The following is a 17,246-nucleotide window of genomic DNA, read 5'->3' on the forward strand; positions in this document are numbered from 1 at the left end:
GCTGCCGTTTGCCTATTGAGCGAGATGTACTTACTCGCGAGTGTACTTAAAGTGAGTGTACTTAAACCGGGGTATGCCTGTATATATAAATATATATATATATATATAGCAACTGTAAATATTACTGTATGTTCATTTGCATGTCTTAGACAGGTCTGCAACCCTGTCTTTCCCCACTGTCACCCAGCTTTTAAACAGAGGCTGGGATGAGATGCAAAGCCATTAGACCTACTCACATACATGTTTCAACCTTGATGGGTATCATCAGTGTGAGGCTGGTCTTAATGGCAAGCAGGTTTGAGACTAGACTAGGTAATCACCACTGTCATTAAGGTTATGGTGGGTAAAAAAAGTGACAAAAACCCTCCACAGTAAAGCATAAAGCAACTGTAAATATTACTGTATGTTCATTTGCATGTCTTAGACAGGTCTGCAACCGTCTTTCCCCATTGTCACCCAGCATACAGCGCTTCCACTGCATATATATATATATATATATATATAGCGACACTTAACCCCCTCAGGTGCACTTTCATTTCAACGTGTAACCTGGTAAATAGATGGTCAGCCCTTGCTGCTCTCTAGACATATTAAAGGAACATAACATACAGTATGTAAAGGCGGCTGCATTGATGTCCCTCATTGGGGACGTTAGTCTGTCTCTGTCCTCTACCTCAGTATTCACAGGACACTAGGTCGCTGCCGTTTCGCTGCGACTCACCCCACCACTGGCTACTTCACCACTAAGGTAAGTGCCTAAACCCCCTACCCTAAAACCCCTATATCCTAAGCCCACCCATACCCTAAACCCCCAACCTTAAGCCCTTACCCTAAAAGCCCCTAACCGGAAACCCCTTAAATTAACCCCCTACCGAAAACAGTAATAAAACTTACACTAGAAACGGCTGTTGGTCGGGAGGTCGTCTGTGGCCTAATGCCAGAAGCCAATTGGTCGCGGCGTAACTAATGCAATTCACAGCTACAGTAAGTGAGGCTACAGACCACTTCAGCATAATGGGGAATGCACATTTTATTAGAATCAGCTTGGAAATAACCTGTATTTAAAAAGTTATAACTTTTTTAGCTTTTTAAAATGCTCGTTTTAGGCACCATAAACTAAAGTCACTTTTCACTGTGATTTAGAGTAACAAATACATATTTGCATTTCTATGTGAGCGTCTTAGTAGCTGGTTATCCCTAAACATGCCTGGCTTTAGAGATAAGTCTCTCCACTGTATGTGTCCTCTTGTGTGTGTTCAGGCTGGATAACACACTAAATCCCTTCCCACATTCCCCACATACATGCGGTCTCTCCCCAGTGTGTGTCCTCATGTGTGTGTTCAGGATGGATAACTGACTAAATCCCTTCCCACATTCCCCACATACATGCGGTCTCTCCCCTGTGTGTGTCCTAATGTGTGAGTTCAGACTGGATAACACACTAAATCCATTCCCACATTCCCCACATACATGCGGTCTCTCCCCAGTGTGTGTCCTCATGTGTGTGTTCAGGATGGATAACTGACTAAATCCCTTCCCACATTTCCCACATACATGCGGTCTCTCCCCTGTATGTGTCCTCTTGTGTATGATCAGGCTGGATAAATAACTAAATCCCTTCCCACATTCCCCACATACATGCGGTCTCTCCCCTGTGTGTGTCCTAATGTGTGAGTTCAGACTGGATAACATACTAAATCCCTTCCCACATTCCCCACATACATGCGGTCTCTCCCCAGTGTGTGTCCTCATGTGTGTGTTCAGGATGGATAACAGACTAAATCCCTTCTCACATTCCCCACATACATGCGGTCTTTCCCTAGTGTGTGTCCTCATGTGTGTGTTCAGGATGGATAACCGACTAAATCCCTTCCCACATTCCCCACATACATGCGGTCTTTCCCCAGTGTGTGTCCTCATGTGTGTGTTCAGGTTGAATAACTGACTAAATCCCTTCCCACATTCCCCACATACATGCGGTCTCTCCCCAGTGTGTGTCCTCAGGTGTTTGTTCAGGTTGGATGACACACTAAATCCCTTCCCACATTCCCCACATACATGCGGTCTCTCCCCTGTGTGTGTCCTCTTGTGTTTGATCAGGCTGGATAAAGCACTAAATCCCTTCCCACATTCCCCACATACATGCGGTCTCTCCCCTGTGTGTGTCCTAATGTGTGAGTTCAGACTGGATAACATACTAAATCCCTTCCCACATTCCCCACATACATGCGGTCTCTCCCCTGTATGTGTCCTAATGTGTGAGTTCAGACTGGATAACATACTAAATCCCTTCTCACATTCCCCACATACATGCGGTCTTTCCCCAGTGTGTGTCCTCATGTGTGTGTTCAGACTGGATAACACACTAAATCTCTTCCCACATTCCCCACATACATGCGGTCTCTCCCCAGTGTGTGTCCTCATGTGTGTTTTCAGACTGGATAACATACTAAATCTCTTCCCACATTCCCCACATACATGCAGTCTTTCCCCAGTGTGTGTCCTCATGTGTGTGTTCAGGATGGATAACTGACTAAATCTCTTCCCACATTCCCCACATACATGCTGTCTCTCCCCAGTGTGTGTCCTCATGTGTGTGTTCAGGATGGATAACTGACTAAATCCCTTCCCACATTCCCCACATACATGCGGTCTCTCCCCAGTGTGTGTCCTCATGTGTATGTTCAGGTGGGATAACAGACTAAATCCCTTCCCACATTCCCCACATAAATGGGGTCTCTCCCCTGTGTGTGTCTTCTTGTGTCTGATCAGGTTGGATAACTGACAAAATTCCTTCCCACATTCCCCACATACATGCGGTCTCTCCCCTGTGTGTGTCCTCATGTGTATGCCCAGGACGTATGATTCACTAAATCCCTTCCCACATTCCCCACATAAATGGGGTCTCTCCCCTGTGTGTGTCTTCTTGTGTCTGATCAGGTTGGATAACTGACTAAATCCCTTCTCACATTCCCCACATACATGCGGTCTCTCCCTGGTCTGTGTCCTCTTCTTTAGGTTCTGATCTGATAACCAAGTCAGACTCTTCCCACTTTCTCCAAGATCTTTTCCTATGGCAGCTGCTAATATATATCTTTTGGAATGAGAAGCAGTTACATTGTTCATTAATTGCCTCGACTGGTTGGAAGATGCATTTTCTGTCATATTTATTGGAATGTTGCAAGATTGTTCTGTCCTCATCTTTTCCATATTCTCATTTGGGTGTTTGAACTTCAGATGTTTGAGGCGGTAATCCTGAATGCTAATAGAAACCTTGCAGTATTGGCATGTATGGATTATTGGAGCTTGTCTTTGTACTAGAAGAGATTAAAAAAAAGTTACTGTTGCACAAACTGTCTTACAAAAGGTCATGAAGGAGAGGTAAGTTGGCATATCACAAACACTTCAGGATGAAAGTAAACTGTAGATGTATATTGTAAAAATGAAACTACAACAAGTTATGCTCAGCAATGCAAGAGAGTGAGAGCTGAGTACTAAAAGGAAGTGAGAACCAATGGAACAGGAGGCGGAGGCGCGGCCTGCGTGGGGGCTGGGATAGGCTGCAGGAGACAAGTGGCATTAGTGTCAACACTTGCCGCGGAGCATTGCACGACGTCCTGTGTGCGCGCCGCGAGGGAGTTAAGCTCCGTGGCATGGCTTGAAGAACAGCGTGTGTGCTCTGTAAAAAGAGCGGGGATGCGCGCACGCTCAGCAACCAGCGCGGGGACTTGGGATATAGCAGGTACAGAGGGAACACGCAGCAGGGGACGTGTTCCCCAATTCCTTACAGGAACAAAGAGTCTGTTCTTGTGTTACTGGTTCTCCCCCATACAAACATTACATTTTATTAAACACTGATATACTGTAACATACATACATACATACATACATACAGTGACGGGGAGGAAAGGGTTAATACCTGATTTGCCATGCATTACTGTTGTTGTTCTGTCCCCGCCATTTTTATTCCCCATGTGCAGGCCATTCCCTTTCTGCGAGGGTAAAAGACAAGATGCCTTGCTTGCCATACCCTCTAACCAACACATGATAGCAGATCTTAAATGTAAAGCAGGATGTATTTTTTTGTAAGTCCAAGCAGGAATTACTTGGACCTCCAGCTATGATATGGGTGAATGAGCTTCGGTATTTTTATGACCAAGCGTTAAAGGGTTGTAATTATTTTTATGATGGAGCCTCAAAAGGCTCCCACAGATTTAGAGTCCCCTTGTCTAAAAGAGTGTCAATTATGACAAGACCCAGAGGCCCATAATGTATACAATACTGGAATGCTGATGCACAGCAGATGTCAGGCTAGTGACACCTTTAAGACAGAGCCCAGACACAGTGGCCCCAAGAAATGGGTGTAGCCCAGGTATGCTAAGTGGCATGGGCGTCAACCTGACCCATGCGCCCTGCCCACCGGACAGCCCTTTTGACCGGTCTTATGAATTGTGGGTCACTTGGCTATTCGTGGGTTTTTTTGTTCCCACGAGGGGATTGGATCCACATGTTAAAGATAGCTTTGGGCAGTCTATAAATGTGGCTTCCCAATTATTCCCAGTGTGATTCTTGAATTTTAATCCATGATGTAAAGATGCAAGACTTTGTTCCAGTACAGCAGCAAGCAGTCCAGGAGTGAAGGGGTTAACAACCACATAACCACAGGCTGCATTTCTTGCACTGGCAAGCAAAGGACAATTTCTTTCGTTCCAAGGATAATTTGTTTCATTTCCTTATCCCAGTGAGAGTGTTGTTTTAAGTGTATTCTGCAGATGTCGTGTGTTTGTCTATTAAGGAAATAAATCGCAATTTATTTTGCAACTTGTTCTGTTCAATCAAGTACCCAGAAATATAAATGTGTTGATAAAAGTTGATGTCATCGAAACAAGCATTTAAAAAACTGGTGGCAGCTGGTGGTATACTGATTGAACCTATATTGCAGTTTCCTGCGGGCTCTGTAATATAGTGAGGACCTTGTAGCTTGCGAGCTCCTCAGACAAGTAGCAACTGACACACACTTCTAAACAGCACGAGAGACTTCACTGTTCCCTTCACCCATACCCCGAAGGCACCATGAGCGATCGCTCAGGAAGGTTCAGGTCATGGACCAGAAAGAAAGTCGTGGAGAGATGTGCAGGGTCTGGCTTACCGACAGATGGGAGGTCGAAGGCACAACTGGAGGAGGATTTGGAGCATCATGAGGACCGCAAGGTCCTACCAGAGGGGCAAGTCCCCGTAGCTGCTGTGTTGGCTGACGCTATTTAGCCCGGAGTGCAGGCGGTTCCTCTAACTCCGGGGCTGCAAGGACATGAGGAGAGTGCTAGTGACCCCCTGGTCGTGGGTGGCTTGGCACCAGGGGTTGCGGACGAGGTAGCAGCTGCGGCTGCCGAGCGTGCCGTCCCTGGGCTCACTGCACTTCTGGCTACATTGGGAACGGGTGTTAGCACTGCGGAGCGGGTACAGCTCCTGACAGCAGTGCTCAGAAGAACCCACAACTCCTACCTTGCAAACGGGGAACAAAGTCTTTCCCGGGCGGATCATCAAAGCTTCAGCAAGTTCATGGATGGCACAGATGACCTTGATGCGTTCCTGAATGACTTCGAGACGCAGTGTTCCCGGTTCCGAATTCCAAGAAGGGACTGGGTGGTCAGACTGCGACCACTGTTATCTGGCAAAGCCAAACAGATTGTGATGGGTATTCCACGCGTGGATGCCGATGACTACGGTCATGTGAAAAGCAAGCTGCTAACCCACTATGCCCTGACACCAGAATCTTACAGGGGCAAGTTCCGGACAGGGGTAGTACTCCCCGGAGAGTCATACAGCACCTATGCCAGTAGGATGGCTTTGCACGGGACTCAGTGGGTGGAGGGGAATGGGGTTACAAAATTCCATACCCTGCTGGACTTATTCTTTCAAGAGCAGCTGCTGCAGCAGCTTCCCACAGATGTGAGGGGATGGGTCTATGACCATAAACCTCAGACCTATGAGGATGCAGCGAGAATGGCAGATGAGTATGTGGCCAGCCGAGTTGCAATGAAGGACCCTGTAGCATCCAAAAGAGCGGGCCCTGCGGCCCAGGGCGCTGACTACCCCTCCGTGGACACACCAGCCTGTGGCAGCAAACAGCGTACCCAAGGCTGCAGAGTTCAAGCATGAGAGGCGGTGTTACACTTGCAACAAGGTCGGGCATCTCAGGCCAGACGGTCCGGACCAGGACCGGTCCAAGGGACCCCATCAGGGGCAACGCTCACCAGCTGCGAGGCCGGTCGCCATGTGCGACCGGCACACACAGAGGAGCCAAGTAAAGCCGTAGAACCAGCCCACAGAGGGATGCCCAGCGGAGAGACTGCACTTGCCACCTCAGGACCAGCAGCTGAGAGCGGGGGAAATCAGGTTGCTCCAGTCGGGATGCAGCCCAACAATGTCCGGCAGAAGCATCTGCGGAAGGTGACCATCGGAGACCGGCAGGCGGACGGCTTGCTAGACTCCGGTGCCACCGTGACTCTGGTTCGCCCTGATATGGTGCGGCCAGAGGATTTGCTCCCGGGCACCGGGATGCAAGTGACAATGCCAGACGGAGGACCGCGGTCACTCCAGGTTGCCCGGGTCTTTTTGGACTGGGGTGCCGGACGTGGCATGAGGGAGGTGGGGGTTTTGCCTGGGTTAGATTCTGAGGTCTTGCTGGGTAACGACCTAGGACACGTTACCTGTGTTTTTACCACTGAGCTGGCACCTGTTGCAGCGATCACCAGGAGCCAGTCAGCAAGGATCGCAGCAGAACCAGCCCGCCCCCTGCATTTGGGACCTACAGTTCCAGTAGTCTCTGCAGAGACCACTCAGGTAAGCCAGACTCAGTCGCTTTCTGACACTGACTTACTGTTCCCTGTCCCCCTGACTCAGATGTGACCGGGAGGTGAACAGAGTTAGGTGCCCAGTTTAGGGATGCGGTGCGATCTGATCCCAGCTTGGAGGGCATGAGACTGCGGGCGTCCGAGTCTAAGCCAAGCAAGTGGTCTGATTACTTCTTGTGGTACCGTGGGCTCCTATACAGAGAGCAAGGGACCACCGGGTTAGATGAGGTATGGACGGGGAAGAGACAGCTAGTGGTACCCCGGGAATATAGGCAGCAGTTGTTGCGGGTAGCCCACTCCATTCCACTAGCGGGGTCGCTAGGACGCGTGCCCGGCTGTTGCAGCGTTACTACTGGCCGGGGGCATCCAGCGAGGCGGCAGAGTTCTGCCGATCCTGTGATGCCTGCCAGCGAGTAGGTAAGGCAGGTGACCGTGTGAAGGCACCCCTGAACCCGTTACCGGTAATAGGGGAACCCTTTCAGCGGGTAGCTATGGATCTCGTGGGACCCCTCAGGGTTCACAGCTGGTGAGGAAAGCGCTACATTCTACCACTACCGATGCGTCTGTGCTTCAGTATGTGATAGATCTCAGAGACCGGTTAGAGATGCTTATGGGGTTGGCACAGGACAACCTTAGGGCTGCTCAGAACAAGCAGAAGACTTGGTATGATCAGAATGCCCGTAGCAGAGAGTTCATCCCAGGACAGCAGGTACTTGTTCTCAAGCCCATTCGGGAAAACAAATCAATGGCTGCCTGGTCGGGACCGTATCCGGTTCTGCGAAAGATGAATGAGTGCAACTATGTTGTACAGGTAGATGCAGAGATAGGGAGAAATAAGACTTATCACATCAACATGCTGAAGGAGGACATAGCACCGAGTGTGGCATCGGTGCTGGCCATTTGCTGCCCACCGATGGGGGATTCGGCGAGTAATGCTCTGCCTGATCTCCTGGGGGAGGCTAGGCAGGGAGGTACCATAGAGCAGGTGGAGATAGGGGCTCAGCTGAGTGTCAGGCAGAGAGCAGATGCCAGGGCTATGCTAGAGAAGTATAGGGCTCTGTTTTCAGACAAGCCAGGGAAGACACACATTACAGAACACCCAGTGCTGACAGGGGATCTGAGACCTCTGCATAAGCACGCTTATAGAGTGTCAGCAGAGGTGAAGGGCAGTATAGAGAGGGAGGTAGAAGAGATGCAGGCACTAGGGGTAATTGTACCGTCCCAGAGCCCTTGGGCTTATCCGGTAGTCCTGGTGCCTAAAAAGGACAGAACCACCCGGTTCTGTGTGGACTACCGGCAGCTCAATACGGGCACGGTGTCAGATGCCTACCCCATGCCCCGCATGGATGAGTGGTTAGATGAACTCGCGGGGGCAAGGTATCTGACGACTATGGATTTCAGTAAAGGGTACTGGAGGATCCCTTTGACCCAGGAGGCAAGAGAGAAGTCTGCATTTATTACCCCAAGTGGCCTCTATGAATTTCTAGTGATGCCATTCGGGATGAAAAATGCACCGGCTGCCTTTCAACGCCTGGTCAATCGTTTGCTGGAAGGTATGCAAGGGTTTGCAAGGGCATACCTGGACGACATTGCTGTCTTTAGTAATTCGTGGGACTCACACTTAGTGCATGTAGCTGCGGTGCTAGCCAGGATTAGGGAAGCGGGACTCACGTTGAAACCCACCAAATGCTCAATAGGGATGGCAGAGGTATTGTACCCAGGGCACAGGGTGGGTGGCGGGCATCTTAAGCCAGAACCAGCTAAGGTGGAAGCTATAGTGCAGTGGCCCATTCCCAAAACCAAGAAGCAAGTCATGGCTTTCCTAGGCACCGCAGTATACTACAGGAAGTTTGTCCCTCAGTATAGCGCCATTGCCAAACCCCTGACTGACTTGACCCAGAAGCGACAGTCTGTGCTGGTAGTCTGGTCTCCTGCCTGTGAGGTCTCGTTTCAAGCATTAAAGACTGCACTAGCCAGCGCTCCTATACTTGCTGCTCCAGACTATGCAAAAAAGTTCCTGGTGCAGACTGATGCCTCAGACTTTGGCATTGGTGCTGTACTCAGCCAAGTGGGGGAGGAGGGCGATGAGCACCCGGTAGTATATCTAAGCCGCAAACTGCTGCCTAGAGAGGTGGCATATGCCACCATTGAGAAGGAGTGTCTGGCCATAGTGTGGGCTCTAAAGAAGTTACAGCCTTATTTGTATGGCAGACATTTCACAGTAATAACTGACCACAATCCTTTCAGTTGGTTACAGAGGGTGTCGGGGGAAAATGCTAAACTTTTGCGCTGGAATCTTGCCATACAGGAGTGGAACTTCACCATCCAGCACAAGAAGGGAAGTGAGCATGGTAATGCTGATGGACTTTCCCGCCAGGACAGCCCTCAGGACTTACTAACATCAAGAGCTGGCAGGCCTGCCCAGCCACTGGACGGGGTGGTCAGGGCAGTCCCTGCGTCTTGAGTGGGGGAGGTGTGACGGGGAGGAAAGGGTTAATACCTGATTTGCCATGCATTCCCTGTCTGCGAGGGTAAAAGACAAGATGCCTTGCTTGCCATACCCTTTAACCAACACATGATAGCAGATCTTAAATGTAAGGCAGGATGTATTTTTTTGTAAGTCCAAGCAGGAATTACTTGGACCTCCAGCTGTGATATGGGTGAATGAGCTTCGGTATTTTTATGACCAAGCCTTAAAGGGTTGTAATTATTTTTATGATGGAGCCTCAAAAGGCTCACACATATTTAGAGTCCCCTGTCTAAAAGAGTGTCAATTATGACAAGACCCAGAGGCCCATAATGTATACAATACTGGCATACTGATGCACAGCAGATGTCAGGCTAGTGACACCTTTAAGACAGAGCCCAGACACAGTGGCCCCAAGAAATGGGTGTAGCCCAGGTATTCTAAGTGGCATGGGTGTGAACCTGACATGACAGCCCTTTTGACCGGTCTTATGAATTGTGGGTCACTTGGCTATTCGTGGTTTTTTTGTTCCCATGAGGGGATTGGATCCACATGTTAAAGATAGCTTTGGGCAGTCTATAAATGTGGCTTCCCAATTATTCCCAGTGTGATTCTTGAATTTTAATCCATGATATAAAGATGCAAGACTTTGTTCCAGTACAGCAGCAACCCGTCCACGAGTGAAGGGGTTAACAACAACATAAACACAGGACTTTTAAAACCAAGGCTGCATTTCTTGCACTGGCAAGCAAAGGACAATTTATTTCGTTCCAAGGACAATTACTTTCATTTCCTTATCCCAGTGAGTGTTGGGTTTTTTTTTCCAACTTTTTATTTTCATCTTTTTCCAAGCATACAGCAGTGTGAAGACATTTTTTGGCCAATATTATCTGAGGTTGCTACATAACTTGCTGATTCTTTTACACATAGTACATCGACTCAGGGGGGGAAGGGTAGTGACACATTGGGGGAGACACATGTAGGGAAGGGGGGGTAACACAAGGGGGGGGCAGAGATGGGGTAGGGGGGATGGGGAGGGGGGGTTGACCCGTATTCCACAACTTCTTGCAACTTCTTGGAGCTCTCGGCTCGTGTTGTGCAGCCCTGAGTTGGGCTGTTCCTTCCACGTCACCTCTCTGGTCTGTATCTGGGGCTCGTACTCACCCTGTTACCGTCCGGAACGCGTCGAAGGAGAACTCTCCTTCCATTATTACAGCCAAATGGTGGCATTGCTCACCCCTGTAATGTCAGTCTGTGCCAGCCAGGGGAACCAGACTTTTTGGAAATTTGCGCCAGTGTCGTTGACCAAACTAGTCAACTTCTCCATCTGGCAAACAAACCAAATTCTGTTACGAATCTTTTCTAACGATGGAGTTGTATTTTGCTTCCACAATGCTGCCGTCTCACACCTCACTGCCGTCGCAAAATGAGCGATCAATTGTTCCCCGCTCTCGACAGGCCCTCCAGTGGCCGATTTAGGAGAAATAGCCAAAGGTCTAGAGGAATTTTGAGGCCCAAGATCCTCTCCAACCAATTCTGAATCTGTTCCCATATTGGGCGCAGTCGAGGGCAAGACCACAGCATGTGCAGCAGGTCTCCGGGCTCTCCACATTGTCTAGGACACAAGGGGGAGTAACTCGTGACAAATTTTGATAATCTAACTGGAGTGAGATACCACCTCATTAACACCTTATATGAGTTCTCCTTCAACGTCGTACAAATCGATGTTTTTGCTGTCGCCTCGAGTATGTCTGTCCAGTCCTCGTCCTCTAAAGTCTCCCCTAAGTCTTTCTCCCAGTGGGTCATGTAGTCAAGACGTGTGTTGGGGCCGTTCCCAGGATCGACTATCTCTCTGTACAACCAAGATGTAAGTCCCGAGGTGTTGTGCCCTCGTGCACAGAGCGATTCGAAATTCGTCACTTTAGGACGGTTCTTGTATTTGGTGTAAAATGCCCGGATCTGGAGGTATCTAAAAAATTCTGTGTTGGGGATGCCTTTGTCGGCCTGAATTTGCGTGAATGTTTTAATAGTGCTTATGCCCTCCAGATCCCTCAACCTCCCGTATCCCTTCTGCTTCCAGACTATAAAGTGTCCCTCGTCCAGCAAAATCTGGGTTGCCGAATAGTGGTGTCATCAGGGAGTATCGCTTGGTTAAGGCGCATTTAAATTTAGTGGCTTCCCAAATCGAGAGTGAGTTAGTTATTGAGGATAGCGGTCTCGAGATTTTCTTTAACCTAAGTTTTGGGTACCAAATCAGATTCTGAATGTCCAATGGGGCACACAGTTCGCTCTCCAGCTTCACCCATCTACGGCGCTCAGGATCTATGTGCCATTGGATAATTTGGCTCAATTGTGCCGCTCTGTAATATGAGAACAAGCAAGGTACCGCCAGTCCGCCTGCTGTTTTGGGTTTAATCAGTGTTGTCGCTGGTATCCTAGCTTTCCTATTGTTCCAAATAAATTTAAAGATCTGAGCCTGCAAGTCACTTATCTCCGCTCTATCTATGGGTATGGGGAGTGTCTGGAAAAGGTATAAGAGTCTGGGCAGAAGGTTCATCTTTACGCTATAAATTCTTCCAATCCAGGAGATACCGAACGTCGCCCATTCCTTCAGCTCCCTTCTCAAAGATTGTAAGAGTTTAGGGTAATTTGCCTTATATAGCGATTTAACCTCCTTCGTGAGATTAACTCCCAGGTATTTAATCATCTTGGGTTGCCAATTCAGATTAAAGTTAATCTCTACTAGTTTTTCGGTAGTTTTGGGGAGGTTCAGGCTTAGCGCCTCCGATTTTGATTGGTTGATTTTAAACCCCGAAACTGAGTTGAATTGGTCCAGGAGGTCAAAGAGGTTGGGTAGGGAGACTAGGGGCTTTGACAGTGTCAGGATAACATCATCGGCGTATAACGCGGTTTTGTACTCCTGAGACTGTATGTGGATTCCCGTGATGTCTTTATTACTGCGAATGTGGTTTGCAAGTGGTTCCATGCATAGGGCGAACAACAGTGGCGAAAGTGGGCAGCCCTGTCTTGTACCACTTTTAATTTGCAGCGAGTCTGACGGGTATCCTTGATGGATTACCCGCGCTGTTGGATTTGTGTACAGCGCTTTGATTGCCCGTATTACCGTTTCCCCCATTCCAAATGCTGCAAGCGTGGCATCCAGGTATGGCCAGTCGATTCTGTCAAAGGCTTTTTCTGCGTCTAAGCTTACAATCATTCCCGGGATCTTGTTGGCATTTATGTAATCTATAGTATCGATTATCCTTCTAGTATTATCGGCCGCTTGCCTACCTGCGATGAAGCCAACCTGATCTGGGTGAATCAGCCTGGGCAGAATCGAACTCAATCTATTGGCCAGTAATTTGGAGTAGATTTTAATATCTGAGTTAATCAAAGATATTGGCCGATAGCTTGGACAATTGGTGGGATCTTTGCCCTGTTTATGGATCACTGAGATGGACGCTTGCAACTTCCTGTCTGAGAAGGAGCCCCCTGTTAGAATATGCTTGAACATCCTCAGCAAGTGCGGGGATAGGATTCCTTTAGGAGTGTGAAGAAAGATCTAAAGAACTGCGGGTCGTTCTCACATGGGGCATAGACTGAGGCCAAGGTCAGTCTACTGTTTGTATTGTCCCTATCAGAATAAGATATCTGCCCTCCACATCCCTTTTAATCTTATCTATTTTGAATGGGAAATTATTATGTAGGAGTATAGCCACCCCTTTCTTTTTTTCTCTTGCTGAGGCTAGATAAAACTGCCGGTATTGGGCATCTAGATATTTGGGGTTGTGTCTGGCTCTGAAATGTGTTTCCTGTAGGAACAAAACGTCTATCTTCTTTTCTTATATTCAGAAAAGGCAACCCTCCGCTTCTGCGGACTATTAAAGCCTTTCACATTTTGAGATAACCAGGTTACAGACATTGTGGTGTGTGTATAGATCTGCTTACCCTATTCTGTGCACTGATACGAGTGATTTTGCCGGACAATGGCTGAGTTGCCGTTAGACCGCGTGGCTCCGAATGCTCCTGTAGTCGCTCCATGTAGGGGGTCGGGATAGGGGGGGGGGGAATACACACAAAAATAGACAGGGGAGACAACACAACATGTGGTATAGACAGCATCATAATAGACATCAATATCAACTGTTCTGAGCTTTTACCAGACCTTGCTGGTCTGAGCTCATGTGCCCGGGGACCCCGTGCCCTTGCGTCCACCACACCGGTCATCACTGCAAGGCTCCCGTTCTGTAGGAAGTCCACATTCCCCGGGTCTTTCCCAACTGACCTCAATGTACCTTGGTCAGTGTGGTTGAGGCCCATGCCCACTGCCAGGAGAGCGGAGCTACCTCCTAACCCCCCGCGCTATGGAGCATTATCCAATGTAAAACGAAATACTCTTATAGTATATGCCATTTTGTAACTCTTCCACCCATTTTTCCTGGAAAACCCAACTTTAAAACTTCAACTCAAAACTTTGTCTTTTTCCCCCCCTCCACACCCTTGCATGGATTCATTAATTAACCTGCTGCGCTAACCATGTGTTAATTTGCTTAACTGCCTATCCTCGTTTCTGTTTTGTTCTTTCTTTATTTTTTTGTACCCTCTTTTGTATTCTTGCTCCTTGTAACAGGGGACTTATCCCTGTTCAGTAATGTGCCTTTAATCCAGCAGTGTGGTGGTTAACCTCTGGTAGTTAATTACTAAACACCACCTGCCTGATTAGATTGTTTACAAAAACCTGTCTGTTCAGACAGGAAGTGACTCTCTCCTTAGCTCTGACTGAGAGCTGACCCTTGGAGCTGATTTCAAGACACAGGGAAAACTACTGCACCTGAACCAGGAAGTGAGATTTTCCCTCCAAGAAACAGATAAGACTTTTATTCTTAAGAGACTGCTTATTTCATGTTATATGTTTTGGGGCTGCGAGAACTGCTTGACTAAGGGAGATGTGAATTATTGCATAGTGTTTCACTAGAAATACTCCCAAGTGAATAGAAGTTTTGTCCCCCCCCCCCCTGGTTTGGATGAATTTCCTGATGAAAAGGAAAAGGCACAATAAAGCCTTATTATAATTTCACATTATAAACGACTCCAAGTGTGTACCTCTGTGAACGTCCGTCTACATTTGGTGTCCGAGGTGGGACAAGAGGTGTCTTTGTAGTTAAAAAGGACCGGAGTTTTTATGTGAAATTATTTGTTATGCTTTTTGCCTACAAAGTCTGAGAAAAAAAAAAAAAACCTCTCATGCAGCAGAGATCAGATTTAAAGGGACACACACCACTGAAACTTACACTGCCCTGAAACTTACAAAAACACAGATGGACTCTTTGCCCCAATCCCAAGAGGAGAGAGACTGCTGAAGCAGGTAAACCTTTAATTACCTATCACAACGTGTAATACGGTCATTGAATTAGGGATTTTGCCTTCTAGCCATAGTCAGGGTTCAAGAAGTGAGTCAGGGATAGGTGTTTGTTGTTTTTAAAAGTTTCGCTGAAGCAGTGAATACAGATGGTGACCCATGAGTGGTACTATTTCCGCCATGGATGTAAAGCAGAGCCAATCTCACAAAATGGTGGCTACGCTAAAGCGGAAGTATGAGGAGGCACTGAAGCAGATCACAGTCTTCCAGCAAGAGGTTCACACTCTGCGCATAGAGCTGAATGCCTCACAACAGGAGATCAACAGTGTCCGGATAGAAGTGGACGTATCTCAGAAAGAGGTTCAGACACTCCGCAGAGCACTGAATGCCTCACATCATGAGACTAACAGCTGCCGCACAGACCTGGAAGTTTCCAGAAAGGAACTACACAGTCTCACTGAGGAGCTGGACATTGCTAAAGAAACTATTGGTAATCTTGATACAGATCTCAAAGTCTCTCAGAAGGAGCTTCAGACCCTCAACCTAGAGAAGGAAGTCTCACGCCAGGAGATGGTCATTCTCAAAGCAGATGTATGTAAATGGAAGGAGGACTGCAAAGAAGCCCTGAAGAATACAGAGACTGAAAAAGGAGAAAATTCAAGATTACAAAGAGAAAACTTAAAACTGAAAGAAGAAATTTTCAGTTAACAGAAGAAGTCAAGGAAAAGTTTGACGCAGAGCACCGACTGCAGAACCAACTGCAAGGTCTGCGTACACACCTCCAGTATGCTGAGGAGAAGCAGCAAACGCTACAGGAAGAAAAACTGCAGGCTGCTAAAGAGGTACAAGCGCTGCAGGAACGTCTGAATACCCAGTACGTCCCCACAGAGCAGTATGAGGAGCTAAAGGCCACGCTGCATGTCTTCAGAGCATCGTTGGAAGCGGCGCTTCGATACCAGGTGACTCTATATGAGAGGGAGCGTGAGAAGGCTCAGAAACTGGAGCAAGAGCTGGAGAGAGACTGTTCCATTCCCTTGAGTCAGTACACCAAGGTGAAAACAGACCCAGCGGCAACCTTGACGACAAAAATTACAGAGCTCCAGAATATGAAGGAGACTCTGATACAGATTCCTCCAATACGGAAAAAGGTATTGGCTCTGCCCAAGCACCAGTATCCCACAGTAACTAATGCCCGTAAGGACAAGGGTACAGTGAGAGTTGGGGACTCCACGCAACTTCAAAACAAAATTACGAAGTTTGAGCCACCAAAGAAAGCACTAGCCAAACCTACAGCTGCCCAACAGGCAACAAACAGAGGTAGGAGTGCAGAATCAAAGCCAGAAGAATCCTTAGCTGAGGAAGCTGGAAAAATAGGATGTTCTCTGGAAAAGGAGGTGGAGGTTCAACTCAGTCCCAAAGAAGCTGAACTGGCGACTCCGTGGTGTGGAGAAGCTGCAGAAAGACCACTTCAAGAGCAGATAACTCTAAGGGCTAGTCCTAACTGCTCTACAACTGTTGCCATACACTTTGTCTACAAAAAGATGAGTGCCCGACGCAACAGAATTCTCAAGACCGCGCACGTGATAAAAAGACTTTACGTGGAAAAAGTCCTCCTTGAGCGACTGAGGAGTGCTGATCTCAAGCATCTTCGGGAGGAGACAAAAATAAACTGGAGAAAGGGCTCCAATCCCAGCGGGACAGAGGGTTCTCTTCCTCCATCCACTCTCATTCAAGTCACAGAGATATCTAGAATGAGAGTGGAAGGATGGGCTTTGGCCGTGGTAAGCCCGAGCTTCCCACAAACAGGGGAGGTATGTAACAGGGGACTTATCCCTGTTCAGTAATGTGCCTTTAATCCAGCAGTGTGGTGGTTAACCTTTGGTAGTTAATTACTAAACACCACCTGCCTGATTAGATTGTTTACAAAAACCTGTCTGTTCAGACAGGAAGTGACTCTCCCCTTAGCTCTGACTGAGAGCTGACCCTTGGAGCTGATTTCAAGACACAGGGAAAACTACTGCACCTGAAGCTGAACCAGGAAGTGAGATTTTCCCTCCAAGAAACAGATAAGACTTTTATTCTTAAGAGACTGCTTATATCTGCTTATTTCATGTTATATGTTTTGGGGCTGCAAGAACTGCTTGACTAAGGGAGATGTGAATTATTGCATAGTGTTTCACTAGAAATACTCCCAAGTGAATAGAAGCTTTGTTCCCCCCCCCCCCCCCCGTTTGGATGAATTTCCTGATGAAAAGGAAAAGGCACAATGAAGCCTTATTATAATTTCACATTATAAACGACTCCAAGTGTGTACCTCTGTGAACGTCCGTCTACATTTGGTGTCCGTCTACACTCCTATGTGTTTTCGTACCTCCCCCTTCTTTGCGGTCACCAATCTAACAGCGCCCTCCCTAATCTCTTGTTTTTTCTCCCCCTCCGGTTTGCTCCTCATACTCCCCTTCCACTCTATCTCCCCCCCTTCTCTCTTTCCTCTCTCTACCCTCAGCACTCTCTTCTTGCCCTCTCTCCCCCCTCTTATCCTCTCATCTGCCCTCTTTCCTGTCTT

At 47.9% G+C, this 17,246-nt stretch overlaps 1 protein-coding gene across 2 annotated transcripts in view; it reads right to left on the minus strand.

Moving 5' to 3' along the window:
- Nucleotides 1–990: 990 nt before the first annotated feature.
- LOC142475031 (uncharacterized) overlaps nucleotides 991–17,246 on the minus strand; it is a 31,718-nt gene continuing 15,462 nt past the window's right edge. Inside the window, exons 1-2 of one of the 2 annotated variants that reach the window (XM_075581123.1) lie at nucleotides 13,270–13,373; nucleotides 991–3,317 (exon numbers count right to left, since the gene is read on the minus strand). In XM_075581123.1, the coding sequence (XP_075437238.1) occupies nucleotides 1,198–3,210 (2,013 nt within the window). In that variant the 5' untranslated portion in view covers nucleotides 3,211–3,317; nucleotides 13,270–13,373 and the 3' untranslated portion in view covers nucleotides 991–1,197. Of the gene's footprint in view, nucleotides 3,318–13,269; nucleotides 13,374–17,246 lie in introns of those variants that run through there. The other variant, XM_075581122.1, reaches the window with a different exon arrangement.

The sequence above is a fragment of the Ascaphus truei genome, unplaced genomic scaffold (assembly GCF_040206685.1).
Source record: "Ascaphus truei isolate aAscTru1 unplaced genomic scaffold, aAscTru1.hap1 HAP1_SCAFFOLD_1063, whole genome shotgun sequence".
Classification (NCBI taxonomy): domain Eukaryota; kingdom Metazoa; phylum Chordata; class Amphibia; order Anura; family Ascaphidae; genus Ascaphus; species Ascaphus truei.